General features: G+C 46.0%; 1 protein-coding gene across 2 annotated transcripts; it reads left to right on the plus strand.

Moving 5' to 3' along the window:
* Window positions 1-3,787: 3,787 nt before the first annotated feature.
* Window positions 3,788-14,534, plus strand: Gem (GTP binding protein overexpressed in skeletal muscle). Of its 2 annotated transcripts, none has more exons than XM_021160818.2 (5): window positions 3,788-3,930; window positions 5,242-5,591; window positions 10,645-10,721; window positions 11,476-11,680; window positions 12,985-14,534. In XM_021160818.2, the coding sequence occupies exons 2-5, from the start codon at window positions 5,264-5,266 to the stop codon at window positions 13,260-13,262; spliced, it is 888 nt and encodes a 295-aa protein (XP_021016477.1). In that variant the 5' UTR covers window positions 3,788-3,930; window positions 5,242-5,263; the 3' UTR covers window positions 13,263-14,534. The 2 variants fall into 2 exon arrangements, with proteins under 2 accessions (XP_021016477.1, XP_029331594.1); XM_029475734.1 differs by lacking the exon at window positions 3,788-3,930 and adding an exon at window positions 4,976-5,056.
* The last annotated feature ends 175 nt before the right edge of the window (window positions 14,535-14,709 follow it).

Here is a 14,709-nt window from a genome sequence, read left to right on the forward strand (position 1 = left end):
GTTTGTGCCTTTGGTAGGTGGGCCAGGTCTTCAGGAGGTAAGGCCTGATGAGGAGATGCCCTTAGATCACTGGGGCAGGCCACTTAAAGGGATGGAGAGACACTGATTTATCAATCCTAGCTCTCCACGTTAGCTGCTTTACCTCTGATTACTGTTCCCGTCATGATCTAGCGCTGCCAGATGCCCAAGGAAAAGGGAAGTGCCTTATCTTGGACTATGAGCCTTCCAGAACCACAGCCTCAGCCTGACTTTGTAAGTAATCACCTCAGCTATTTTGTTATAGTAACAGACAGCTGACCAATACAACATTTAAAACGCGCCGAGAAGAAAAACTCATCTGTGTTATCTTCTTGGTTGTTGGCAGGGAAGGGAGACCATTGGGATGGCCGTTCACTTTGCTGTTGTGTAGCTTTTCCTGTCTAGAGGCCACGACACTATCTTGGTTGTAGTAAGCCTATGGCGTGAGGCAGTGTGTTAAAGGTAACTAATCGCTCCCATTGCCTTTTGAATAGGATGTATGTATTACAGTCCCAGGCATCTATGACCCATAATCTCTCCTTCCTAGTTTTCAAGGCACAATCTTCAAGGTCATATCATAGTCTATCAGTGATTAAGAGAAACATGCATCCAATACCTGTATCTACATCCTGAAAGGATTTTGCTCTTTCTCTACGTCTAGCCTCCCTTCCTCTTTCATCCCTTCTAAAATACTGGAAGCTGCTGCCCAAGTCTCCAGGCTGGCAGAGCATGTGACATGGGCAGGCCCCAAGTTAATCTCACTCAGGCTTTGTTCAGACTTGGAGAAGAGTGGGGGAGAAAGGAGCCTCACTCACTAGGGATATGTGACCCAGGAAAGGTCTTGGGTGATAGGAAGAGACTTGTGTAGTTTCCCCTAGGACTGGTCAGGCTTCTGTGGAGCAGAGGTGCATGCGCCTTGCTAGAAATGAAACAGCAGTGTCGGGAGGGTCGAGTGAGCATAGCTCTGCTACACAGAGCTGTTATCAGGCTGTTCCCCAGTGTTGCCTCTGTGCCGGAAGGAGATGTTTCGAGGTCCAACAGGGCTGAAGCCTGTGTGCGTTGCTTAGAAAGAGGATTTTTGTTGCTGTTCTTGTGTTAGGTCCTGCTGCCTTGCTAGACTCCAGCTGCTCATTTTGCTAGGACCTAAGGGAACGTTCAAACGCTGGCAGAAAGAATATGAAGAAAATATTCACAGAACAAGAACCAGCAAGAGGCTGCCAGTCTCTCCTCCTCAGACCTTGCTACTTGCACAGATGCCGTGATTCTGCCTTTCCTGTGCAGCTTCAGGCCATCAGATGGGTCTAGGAGCTGGTATCCTGGGTAGGCTACTTGGGGCTCTGATAGAAGTTGACTCTCAATTGTGCTTTGCAGGTGTGATTTTTTTTCTCTCTAAATTTTCACTTATCATTCGGTTGGAACCTGTTTTACATCACTATTTTCTCATTTGTCAGCGTCTGGCTTCTTGTGGGACAATTTAGAAAGGCAGACCCTCTTCTTTAAACATATCATTTTTGTACCTCCTCTCTCCAAAAAAAATGTGAAGGTTGGAATGAGCCCTCCACCCTTTACATTTTTGGGAGTGTTTTACGTATGCCAATGGAAACAGTTCCAGATACTGTCCAGACACACAGTTATAGTATTAATGTGAGGCTCGTGTGTGTGTGTGCGTGTGTGTGTGTGTGTGTGTGTGTGTGTGTGCCTGTGTGCTTGCCTGTGCATGATGGTTAGAGGCCAGAAGGGGACTATTTGGATGTTTTCTGTTGCTTTTCACTTTGTTTTATAAATCAGAGTCTTTCCCTCACCTGTCATTCCCTAGGCTGGCCAGCGCTGGTCTCTGCTCATCTCTGTCCTGCAGTCCAGCATTGCGGCTTCAGGCCTGTGGCCGATGCCTGGTTTCTGTGTAAGTGCAAGGGTCTGAACTCAGGCCCTGTGCTCGCTCAGCAGCACGTTCCCACTGAGCAATCTTCACAGCTCCCCAAAGTGAGCTTCTTGTTTCTCCTTTTTTATTTTTTAAAATTTATTTTATATTATGTGCCATTACCCCATCCCCCAATGTGAGATTCTTATCAATGTGAAGAAGTAGGATTAAGAGATGGTGGGATATGCTTACAGACACCACAGTGTTTCTGTTGAGAGCAGTCGCCAGAGCAATAGACCTAGGAGGAAATGTGGATATCTGCGTGGAAATGCCTCTCCTCAAAGATGTATTCACAGTTGGGTGGTTGTCTCCCCGCTCCTCCTTCCTTCTCCATCATCTCCCTCATTGTTTCCATCTTTCTTTCCCTCCCCTAGTCCTTTTTCCTCATTTTCTTTCTACATCCGTGTCCCTTCCCACCATGTTAACATTGAGGAAAACGTGGCGGCTGAAGAGCCGTATCCAGAGCATTATGGTACCCAGAATAGACTTTAGTTTGGCCACCTAAAGTCTTCCTGAATGGCCAAACTAAAGTCTATTCTGGCTCTGGCTCTTATCTTCCTTGTGCATAAATAAATTTGGGGCTCCGCCTTTGAGACTAAGGCGCTCTCCATCTTTCTTATTTGGTGGATTCTACCTTTGCCAGCTTGGTCCCTGACAGACCTGAATTGCAGCTGGTCACTTGGATAATTCCCAAAGCACATAGATGCCTTCGGGAAAATTGTGATACCGTTGTAACTACAGAGCAGCCCAGCCACTCCAATAGACACTGGTGCTGGCTGCTTCCCGAGGGGCCACCAGCCAACCCACAGCAGAAGCTGGCTGGAGAAGCAGATGGATGTGTTGGAAAGGCTAGCATGGACTCTAAACACAGCATGTGGGAAATGCCCACGTCCCCGGGAAATACCCATGTCCTGGGGAAGAGGTCACTTAGCAGTGCAGTTTAAAATGTACTCAAGGCAGGTTTCATTGCAGGGCCTCTTGTTCTCAATCCACAAATGTAGTAAGGAGCAAGGTTCTCCAGGCCCACCAGAACCACAGGTCTTTGCAAATCTTAGCAAATGATAGAAGCAGTAGGGCTCTCTCAGGGGATTGGGCCTCCTCCGAATCTCCCCATGGCTGGGAAGCCCTGGCTCCAGGCCACAGTTCCAGCCATGCTGAGCAGCTCGGTTCAGAGATGCGCTGATTGGGGTGTGATTAAATTTCTGATGGAGATTCAGCATTGTGGCCAAAACAGGGGGACGGCAGTGTTTAGCGCAAGCTGCTTGGAGCCAACCTTCCCCTTTTCAAGATCTCCCCGACTCTTTCCTCTGACCCTTCTCTTTTGGATCTTTTCCAGAAGAAGGAAACAAAGCAGTACGTCCCATTTCAGAGATAAGAAGTCAGGAAGCAGGAAGGGTCTGGTTGCTTCTCAGAGCATGCTCTGATGGTGGCCTGTCCACTCAGGGTGGCTGTAGCCTCATCCTGGAGGCCGGAGTCCCGCTCACTCAGACGGATCTGTTTTCTTGGCAAAGCTGGACTCGCGGCTTGGGCCTGTTTCTTTCCTCATCCTTTATTCAGACAGCTTACAAGTGCTCTGCTGGGAAGGGCGATTAAGTAGCACTAAGTGTATTTTTCCAGTGTCCACCTGATAAAAAGAAAATAAAACAAAATCAACGATTGAACTGTCATTTTTTTCTCCCTCACTCCTCTCAAGGGGATAGAGGAGTCACATGACTACGAGTAACTGATTTAGCCAAGTGGCTGCAACTCAGAGTTTGCTGCAGAGCCGCCCCCTCCCGGCGGGAGCGCTGACGTCACGGAAAAGCCCCGTCGCGGGGCTGCGGGGCGCGCTATAAACGGCGGCGGGCAGCGGAGGCTTCAGGAGGCGGCACTGCCAGCGGACATCACACAGCCTCGGACTGCGGAGCCCGCATCGCAGGCGTCAGGCGTTGCAGCAGGCAGCAAGCATTGTGCGGATCGACGGCAGACGCCCACCCAGCGCCCAGTGCAGCCAAGTAAGGGGCCATGGATGAGGGGCAGTCCCAGCGGGAGCCTCTGTGGGAAGGGGCGTTCCTGGTCTCCGAACTTTTTAAGTTGGGAAGGGAGCCTGTCCCTAGACTCCCTAGGTCAGTACCGGGGATTCTGCCGTGGGAGAAAGAAGTTCAGGTGCAAAGGATGCGCTTCTGATGGGGGTTTCTAAATTCAATTCCGGAGGAGTGTCACCTTACAGATTAGGTGGCAAGGCGGCAGACTTCAAGGTCTGCTGTCGCAAGTCTGTCAACCCAGGGACTGTTTTTAAGACTTAAAAAGAAACCGGTTGGTTCTGGATCGTGGCATAGGTGTGATGTATGGAGTAGGGTGTGTGAGCTGAGCGCGATCCTTGCGCTCACGCGGGGAGCTTGCTGAGTTAAAACCATAGAGTGGCTATCTCAGGCAGTCTTGGCGGAACAGACTGCCTGTCAGGCGAGGCAGTCTTGCAAGGAAAAAGTTGTAGGAAGTTGTTGAGTGGCTTTTCACTGAGTCTCTGATCTTCTAATTTACTTCAGAAAGGTGCAATTTTAAAAACAAATAATTATATACAGTAAAAAAAAAAATCATGGAGTGGACGATGTTCCTTAAGAATGAAGCACTTTTTGTACAAGTGTGATGTGTCTGAATGTGAGCAGGTCCTTCCCCTGTCAGAAGAACCAGCGTCAGGGCTGGTATGTTAAACAGTTTCTGTAGATAAGAGGGTAGAGCTGAGGCATAACACTCAAACAGAAACTGTCCCACTCCCCAAATAACGGTCTCTTCAGTCAGGCAGCTGGAGAACATCAGGGCAACCTTACTAAACATGGAAGTTCCCCCAAAGTGACTGTCCAGTCCAGCCAGGGGAGTGATGTCATTGCCACGTGTTTCCCACTGCAGGACGCGGGGGCAATTAAGAGCCATGTTTAGACAAGAACAGTTAACCTGGCCAGCTGGTCCCCAGCAGCTCTAACTTGTTGCTGATGGTAAAGTCATTTCTGGAGGCAATGGGTTCCTTCCAGCTGCCTCTGTGCCAACTCCCAGTGGGATTTCCAAAGCTCCTTTAAGGACGGAGGAAGCTTATGGGCAATGGATGGTGTTACTGCTACTACAAACGACAGCCTGATTGAGAAGGTAGTTACTGAGTGTGTGTGTGTGTTTTGTTGCTGTTGTTGAAAAGTTTGCTTTCTAGGCTTAGGGACAGTTTAGTGGTTGATTCTTATATTAAGAATTCCTACCCATCAAATGAAGCACCAAAGACAACTGTGTTGAGCTCCCCTGGGCCTGGCTCATTCTTAATCATATTGCCATCTTTACAGCTCTGATTCCTAGGATCCCGCAATGACTCTGAATAATGTCACCATGCGCCAAGGCACTGTGGGCATGCAGCCACAGCAGCGCTGGAGTATCCCTGCTGATGCCAGGCATCTGATGGTCCAGAAGGATCCTCACCCCTGCAACCTCCAAAACCGCCACTCTCCTGCTCCGGAAGACCACTGCCGACGGAGCTGGTCGTCCGACTCCACAGACTCGGTCATCTCTTCTGAGTCTGGAAACACCTACTACCGCGTAGTGCTTATAGGGGAGCAAGGAGTGGGCAAGTCCACCCTGGCCAACATCTTTGCAGGTGTGCATGACAGCATGGACAGCGACTGTGAGGTCTTGGGAGGTAGGTGGCCCAGCCCCGGTGGGCTTCTGTCTTGTAAGCAGAGAGTGAGAGGGAGTGGGTCATTTTTTCTGCAGAATTGGGAGCCAGGCATAATGGTACACACTTGCAATCCCAGCACCGGGAAGGGAGAAGCAGAAGGACTAGGAACTCAAGGTCATCTTCAGATACAAGGAGAGTTTGAGGCTAACCTGGGCTATGTGATTCTGTCTCAAAAAAACAAGAAACTGAAACAAAATGTATCTTCAGGATTAGGAGAACCTATACCTTCTCAATACTGAGATGGTGGCAGAGGCCTAACTGCTGGCACAGAGCCTCAAGCACAAAAAAAAGACAAGAGAGGGGGAATACGTGTACGCAGGACCAAATCTGTTGACCCAAGTTATCAAGGGGCTTTCTGAAGGTTGGGTTTGAGGGGTCCAAGAAGGCTGACTCGACCCTGGACTGGTTTTGGAGAGTTCATCACTGGAACTTTTTCTGTGACTATACAGAAAACCGAACTGATTTGGCAGGGAAAGAAACCTGCTAGAGTGGATCGATTAGTGTGTTTCCACTAACATTAGAAGCATTTGCAAGTGTAAGTAGGTCAAATGCTGTACTTGAAGTAACATAATAACTTAAAAAACTGAGCTATGAAGATGGTGATAAATGCCCTGCATAGAGCCTGACAGGTCTTCAGAGGATTTTCTGTATATGACCTATTTCCAGGATTTATTTATTTAATCCTTACCTATTTCTAGACCCACTTTGTACAAACATACATACACAACAACAGGTGATAGCTTTTTTATACTCTGGGGTGGAAATTACAACTGGGTAGCCAGTAGTTGTCATACAATGTCCTTCAGCTTGCGCTCCAACATCAGTATACGTACCCGGAACAGCTGCAGCCCCTACTTAGAGCTGTAGAAATGGAGGAAGGATTGTTCAGTGTCTGTCCCCACTTTCAGTTAAAATGAGAGGAGTAAGCTCGGGAAAGATAGCTTAGTGGTGTCTCATTTCTCTCTATTCAACGTGTGCAAATCTTACACCTCACTACAACAGCCCGTTTCATGGAAAGGGTTAATTCTCCTCAGCTGTCTTGGTGTTAGGGAGTTAGTGCTTCAAGAGGCAGCTCAGGGACTGTGGACCATGAATGATGGCTCATTGATGGCTCCCTGATATAGCATCCGTTCCTTTCCCCACTTCCAGAATCTCAGGGTCAAGGAGAAACAGGGCTGGCGTTGTGCAGTTGCTTTGCTCTTTGTATGGGCCGCTGGGTGCTAGAAGACAGCGAAGGAGCTAATACTCAGAATGGGCATTCGTAGTGGGAGGGGCCTTCCTGAAGTGCCTCATGATTGCTGAAGTTTATTTCAGTCCTTTCAGAATTCCTATGCCCATTCATGACCAGGGTCTTGGGGAGGATGGTTGGCAGATGGAGACCCACCCTTCAGGGAAGCTGGGTGTAGAGACTGGGGTTTTATGATCTTATGTTGTGATTGCCTTACACTCCTTCTACCAGCATGGGTCCTGTGCTATGTGTTGTCACTTCCTAATGTTCTCTAGATAATACATATCGATATCTCTACAGGGGTGGAGGCTTACAGAGCTAAGTGTCTCCTAGGGCTGCCATCCAAACCTGCTTGTGGTTTAACTAAAAACCCACTTTCTTTTACTGTCCTCTGGATTTAACTTTCAAATGCTGTTAAGTACACAGCACACGGGTCAGCACCATGTAGACTTTGGGTACCCAGTGACGGCTGAGTGGCGAGGCACTCAGAGCCACCGAGTGTAACTGAGAACATGGTGGCATTAGCAAGTACTGGGAAGCATAATAACTGCTCTAACTGTAATAATGCTGACATAGGGGCAGAATTGTTTTATTTGTTTAAAGAGGGAGGAGTTGAAAAATTAGTAGACAATAGGCCCAATAGAATAGTTTGCCCATTAGAAGGGGTGGTATGTATTCAGAGGGCAATACCCAATAGCCATAAAGCAATGGGACTGATGTGCAACGGGAAGAGGGAAAAGTAGGAAACTTCTTTGGAGAGAGACAGGGATGGCACTTTTCCTTAACTCCGACCAGACTGAGCATCTGATACTGAGAAACTTCTCAGTGATGGATCCATCCAATGTTACACATCCTCTGCGCATCGGCTGCATTCACTTGCTTTAGAAGTACATTAGAAGTGCATTTCCCCAGAGGAAGGTTTTCCAAAGCACACCCATGCATGGGTTTTGTCTTTTCCTTTCAGCATTTATTTACCAGGGGGAATGTATGTGATAGTCTTCTCCACCATTTCTCCTAATAAAGATGGATGTTCTTCCAGCCTGTTGCAACAGTCATATGATTCTCTGTGCATAGATAATTCCAGCTGTACACCCACCCATTCATCCATTCATTGATCCATTCATTTCTAAATCGTTACTGAATATGTAGCACAGCCCTTGGTGAGGCACAGTGGGAGTAGAAGGCACATGCAGAGCCCTGGAGTTTTCCCTTAGCATCTCACAATCTGCAATGGAGGTCAGATATCCACCCATTGGAAAGCAAGCCAGGATATGACGGTAATCTTGAGTTATGGGGAGAAAGTGGAGTTTGGAGAAAAGAATTCTGTCTGTGTAAATCAGAAAAGACTTAGTGGAAGAAAAGGTCTCTGATCTGGCCTTGAAGACAACTGGGACTTAGGAGGCCTGAGCTGAAGCTGCTCACAAGCACAGGGAATGAGCTCTGGATTTGGAATGTAATGAGTGGGGAGAGACTCTGCCACCCCCAGGTGACACAGACTTAGCTAAGTGCTCCTGGGTTCGCTTCGTTACCTCAGGAAGCTTCCTCTCCAGTATAACTGGAGTGATTCGTCCTAGGATAGCACAGTCACCAAAGGAGAGAGCAGAGAGCAACAGCACGGTGTTGGCGTGTACTGCCCAGAGAATCAACAGTGTTTACAGCCCACTCTGCAGCTCCATTTCTTTCTTCATGGTTCGGTATTCTGTTTGTAGCCTCAGTTCCCATGGTCAGAAACCTGAGCCTTAGGGGCCCTGGGAACATTGCCTAGAGTCACATGGGTAAGAAAGGGTCGATCCTAGATTTGAGGTGAGATTTGTGTGTGCTCACAGTCACAGCGCCATGGCATTTGCTGCTCATCCATTTGGGACACAGTTTTATAAGGAGCATGTACCATGGGTCAGGCACATAATGGGTTGAGGGACCAGGGATGGAGACACAGAGAACAAAGCAGGAGGAGGATATAGCACAGGGTAGTAAGTATCTGTCAAGTGTCGCATGTTAGAGAGTAAGTAACACAAAGATTCACAGAGCAGGAAAAGAAGCTCAGGACGCTGGTGCGATTTTAAATTCATACCCAGGGTGAGCCCTACAGATACCTAAAAGAGGGGATTCAGGTGTAAGGGCCAAAAAGAGATAAACTGTTACGAAAGTTATGGTTTCAAAAAGATGGAACTAAAAGCAGAAAACCCCAGAGGACATATGAGATGGTGCACAGGGTTGGTGGGAAATCCTCTCACAAAGGTCCCAGGACAGCTGTTTTTCCAGACAGAGCGCCTCTGGCCGTGATTGTTGTCACTCTTCACTCACAGCCAATGTAGGCTCAAATGCAGAGGGGAAGTTTCCATTACTTTCTGTGTAACAATGGCACATTCCTGTAATCCCAGCACCCAGGAGGCAACTTCTAGGCCAGCCTGATGGTGTAGTGAGTTCTAGGCTGGCCAGGGCTACTAGCAAGAATCCATCTCAACACAACAAAGCAAATGGGGTGGAGGGTTAAAGAAAATGATAGTTCAATTAGGGACCATCTTTAGGGACCATCTCAAAAATATTTTTTCTTGTGCTTCTGCAAAGAGGAGAAATATTGCTGAGCTCAAAGTTTCTGAAGTTTTTAGTGAATGTTCAGTGGCCACCCGCTAGAACACAATGGAGTTCCCATAAAGATTATGGAAATAGGGCTTATAGTTAAAACATCCCATAATGGAGCTTACAGTTAATGCTTTCTCATAGCTTCAGCCATTGAATTGGAGTCAAAAGGTCTTAGGGAGTTTATTTATCCTTATAAACGGCTTTTCTCCATAAAAGGCCCAAGAATGATGGAAATGATTCCCTTTTAACTCAAGCTATTTAGCCTTCCACAGAGCTGTGGGAGATCTGCTTAGTGATGGAGGACTGTGTGCTGCATGTTGAAGGAGAACACACACACACGCACACGCACACATACACGCACACATGCACGCACACACACGTGCATATACACAGAGACCAGAGGTCACTGAACTATGCTCCCAGCCCCTAAAATGATATCTTTGAAGTTCATTTTCTGCCTCTGTCTGTCTGTCTGTCTCTTTACATATATTCATATACATACTTATATGCACATCACATATGTCTTCATGAATATATAAATACTCACACACATATGAAAGGCATATGTTCTCTGCCTCTGTCTGTCTGTCTGTCTCTTTACATATATTCATATACATACTTATATGCACATCACATATGTCTTCATGAATATATAAATACTCACACACATATGAAAGGCATATGTTCTCTGCCTCTGTCTGTCTGTCTGTCTCTTTACATATATTCATATACATACTTATATGCACATCACATATGTCTTCATGAATATATAAATACTCACACACATATGAAAGGCATATGTTCATGTGGGGCACATATATGTGTCTATGTGTGCATGTGCATCTGGATTCTAGAAGTCAGCCTTGGGTATTGTTCTTCCATAGGCATGAGTCTTGTTTTGGGGGGCAGAGACTCTCAGCTAGGCTGGCCCACTATTGAACCCTGGGGATCTGCCTGCTTCTGCCTCCCCAAAACAGGGGCTCCGAGGGCTTCCCACCGTGCTTGGCTTTTCACGTGGACTCTTGAGGATGGAACTAAGGTTCTTGTGCTTGCACAGTAAGCACTTACAGACTGAGCTGCATCCTCAGTCCCACCCCGACCCCTGCGCCTGGAGTACAAATTCTAGAGTGAGGTCAACAGGAACCTCTTATGCTGAATTATTTCTCATTCACCTGACTGATATCAATGCTCGCTCTTTTCTAGAAGATACATATGAGCGTACCCTGGTCGTTGATGGAGAGAGTGCAACCATTATCCTCCTGGACATGTGGGAAAATAAGGTATGCAGGGCCTGTAGCTGCCAGTGTATTCCTTTAGGGCTTGCCTTTCAACAGGCTGCTTGGTGCCAGAGTGACCTTGTCCTACATAGTAGATGTTCCAGACGAGGAGGGCTCATTTCCTTGATTAAAAGCATTTACTTCTGAAGAACGAGACTGTGCTGGAGAACAGGTCGTTCACAGATGAGCCCTGAAGAACAAACAAATTGCAGTGGTTTGCCCCGAGTTCTATTAAAAACCACAAGAAGCATATTTGTTTTTGGGAGAGTTCAAATAAGCACGGCCACTTATTTTCAATGACACAGAACCACCTAGTGTGAAGTTGGCTTTCTCCATCCTGGATTCCAACATGGCTTTTGACAGTTTTGGGGCCTCCCAGAAAATATGCAAGATCATTGTTTACTGAGAACTTTCCTATTCTTACAAAAAGATTCTTAATTCTTAATTAGAAGGTTTTTAGGGAGTTAGAAAAGGCTGACTGTTGGCAGGTTAGATTGAGATTGGAAATACTGTTTGTCAATGTACTTATGTATTATTATAACAGTGCAAGCTGTAGTAGTAACTGGAAAGTAAGCTGTTAGCTATGGAAACAATAGAGATTGGCTTTCTTTGCATCTCTAGACATCCTGGAAGACCAATGTGTTTTGGGGTGTTGGAAGCAGTTTTCTTGTTTTCTCTCACTTGGGATAGACATGCAGTTTGACACCTTAATTTTTAGGCTAGCCTGAGCTCATGGAAGGTCTCTTTATTTCATCAGGGGGAGAACGAATGGCTCCATGACCACTGCATGCAGGTCGGGGATGCCTACCTGATCGTCTACTCTATCACAGACCGTGCGAGCTTCGAGAAGGCATCTGAGCTGAGGATTCAGCTCCGCAGGGCCCGGCAGACAGAAGACATTCCTATCATTTTGGTTGGCAACAAAAGCGACTTAGTGCGGTGTCGAGAAGTGTCTGTGTCAGGTAAGAGGGCGTGTGACATGGGCTCTACCCCTGCATGGCACACATTGGTCCACCAGCAGGTTCTCTTCCCCTTCCCCTGCAAGGTTGCATCCAGGGGCTCAGTGGATGCTCCATGAAGTTTGATAAATACTGTCTAAGACTCTCACAATTCCCATTGTTTGTATTAGTCATTTGTTGTTCTCTGTATCCTCTGGTCTACCTGAAGGTCCAGTGTACCCACTCCCCCTTGGCTGTCCTTCAGGAGTAACTTTAGGAAGGAGAGCAGCCTCAGGAATTTCCTGACAGTTATACCCCTTGCTCATCCTTCTGTTCTCCAAGCAGACCCCAACTTCAAGGGAGGAAAAGCCACACATGAATGCAAGGAGAGGAACTCGGGGTTTAGAACACTCATAAGAGAGAGTTTCAAAAGAGACAGCCTTATATACTCTGCCTGTGTTGACGTTCTCTTTATTGGGTCTCTCTAATCCCACCCCTTCTTTGTAAACTTCTGTGAGAACATCAGACTGATGGAACCACACATGCTTCTTGGTCCTTAGTTCAAACCTAATTCCTATTTGATGAGTAGGTCTCCATATTTTTTTTAGGGCCTTCAAGATCGCATTGGCTCAATGTAGATTTAGTACAACCATAAAAAATAAAATATGGCATTTTCAGTCCCTGCTCAGTCAAGACAATTCTCCCAACTGGTGGGAACGTTTTACTAGGACACAAACACTATTCCGTGTTCACATCTTCTCAAACTGAAATGTGGACACGTGGCCGTTAAACACAGTGGAGTATTTAAAACTGAGAGCTTTAGAAAAGCTTGGCTGTTTGATGGACTGAGTTTCCTGTCCCTGTCGGTTACGAGCTCCTTCATGTTTTTTTTTTTTTTTTTTTTTTTAATGACATTCAGTTTCTTTGTCTATCTGATAAGAGTAATGGAATGTTTTCAAGATTGTTCTGAGCAGTGAAAAGTGTTTGGAAAGAGATTAGTCTGGCTGTTGAATGTAGCAAAGCTGTAGTAAGTGAAGGCTATGACTTTTGCTGTTCTAATTCATATCATAGACCTGATGGAATTGGACTTTCATATAGTGAGTTTGTGGTGAGCCAGATCTAGCTGGCTTCCTGGGATCCTCTTATGGGCTATTTCCACTCAGACCCTGGGAGGATGCATGCTGTAGTGTGTTCTTCTGTCTATAACGTAGCCTACTGCCCTGTGCTACCCCTAGGGCAGTTTTAAAGAGGTGTTCTCCAGCTTGGCCACATTGTACAGAATCATACTCTATGAGCCCTCTGACTTTCTTCTCCCCTTTCCTCTCTAGAAGGGAGAGCTTGTGCTGTGGTGTTCGACTGCAAATTCATCGAGACCTCTGCGGCCGTGCAGCACAACGTGAAGGAACTGTTTGAGGGCATTGTGCGGCAGGTGCGCCTGCGCAGGGACAGCAAGGAGAAGAATGAGAGGAGGCTGGCCTACCAGAAGAGGCGGGAGAGCATTCCCAGGAAAGCCAGGCGCTTCTGGGGCAAAATTGTGGCCAAAAACAACAAGAACATGGCTTTCAAGCTCAAGTCAAAATCCTGCCATGACCTGTCTGTGCTCTAGGCACCCAGTGTCATCCAGATGTCCCCTTGGTGGACATCGTTGAAGGCTTTTGGGACCAGTGATCTATATTAGATTGGATACATAAGCATTGTTAGACGCGGCTTCCCCTATTGCAGATGGAAACCAACAGGTTAGCCTCGTGGGCAACCAAGTGCACGGGCAATGAATGAGCTCTGTCAAGAGTCAGTATTTATTCATAGGAAAAGCTTGACCTGCTACGTGGACGTCTCAGACTCATTTATGGGCACGCTTCGGGTTCACATGAGTTTCTCTCTCCTTTGGACAGCAGAGTATTGATGCTTATGAAGAATGCGTAGGACAGGAGTTTTCATCATTGAAGTTTTTCCCAGTGTTGTTCTATGTGACTTCGAGGTCCTTGGATCATATAGAGATGTAGGAAAATGGTGGTAGTTTATTGGAAGGAGAAGGGCTCATTGCGTACTTATATCCCGGGAACGACATCTTTAGAGCTGGCCTCATCACAGTTGTGACTGTTTCTGCTCCAGTGAAGAGAACTGTTAGAATTTGCTGGAAACTGAGGCTTACTAACAGCTTTTGTTTAAAGACCACAGAGATTTGTAGACTTAGGAGCTAATATGTGTACTACTAACAGGTTCAAAAAATTGTTTACTTATGTGTCGTAGAAGTGTTTATTTTGAGGAAACTATTTTTTTTTTGCCAAATTCCACTTAGTCAAATCATCTTTTATGTCTTGCTGTTTTTTAAATCATTAAGCTATCATAAAATATTTTTTTAAAAAAATCTCAACTATATTGATAACCTGCAGTGCAAAATTTTAAATATAGTCCTGTTCCCCCCCCCCAAACATAAACATGCCCCATCCTTTGGGTTGCTTCTTGTATGCCACAGCTGAATTATATTTATTATTTTGCAAATAACCATTTTAATATTTGATAAAGCATATTTATGAGCATATTTCTTACTGAGAAAATGTCTGTTTTATTACCTTTTTATATTTTTCAAAATATTCAAGTTTTTACCTATATGTCTTATAATAAAATAAATAAAATCTTTGAAAAGGAAAGCATTCTGCTATCCTCCATGCAGAAGACAAGTGCGAGTCTCTTCCTCTGGCGTTTAGAACAAGCTGTGTTTCCAAGGGACAGACAGTTTCCCCTGCCATTAGCTAAGTCCTTAGCTATTTTTTTTTTTTTTTTAAGAATCCCCAAGTTCTCTCCTTTGGAATCATGGTTCATAGAAAAGAAGAGTTATTTCTGGCTGATTGAATTGGGAAGGATTTGGAGTCAAATAAAGCTGAGCTAGAATCAAAGCCGATTGTCCTTCTACTTTGGTCTGGCAAATTCCTGACTGGACAGATGGCCCTCATTTTGTCCCTTGAAGGCTAATGATCTTAGGTTTCACTAAAGCATTAGGGGGGATTTAAAAATGTGTGTGTGTGTGTGTGTGTGTGTGTGTGTGTGTGTGT

This window comes from Mus caroli, chromosome 4 (genome assembly GCF_900094665.2).
Source record: "Mus caroli chromosome 4, CAROLI_EIJ_v1.1, whole genome shotgun sequence".
Classification (NCBI taxonomy): domain Eukaryota; kingdom Metazoa; phylum Chordata; class Mammalia; order Rodentia; family Muridae; genus Mus; species Mus caroli.

Bases quoted from the DNA above. Each gene is read 5' to 3' on its own strand.
- Gem (XM_021160818.2), top strand. From the start codon at position 5,264: ATGACTCTGAATAATGTCACCATGCGCCAAGGCACTGTGGGCATGCAG. The intron at 10,722-11,475 runs GTATGCAGGGCC...TTATTTCATCAG, and splicing joins TGGACATGTGGGAAAATAAG to GGGGAGAACGAATGGCTCCA. The intron at 11,681-12,984 runs GTAAGAGGGCGT...TTTCCTCTCTAG, and splicing joins TCGAGAAGTGTCTGTGTCAG to AAGGGAGAGCTTGTGCTGTG.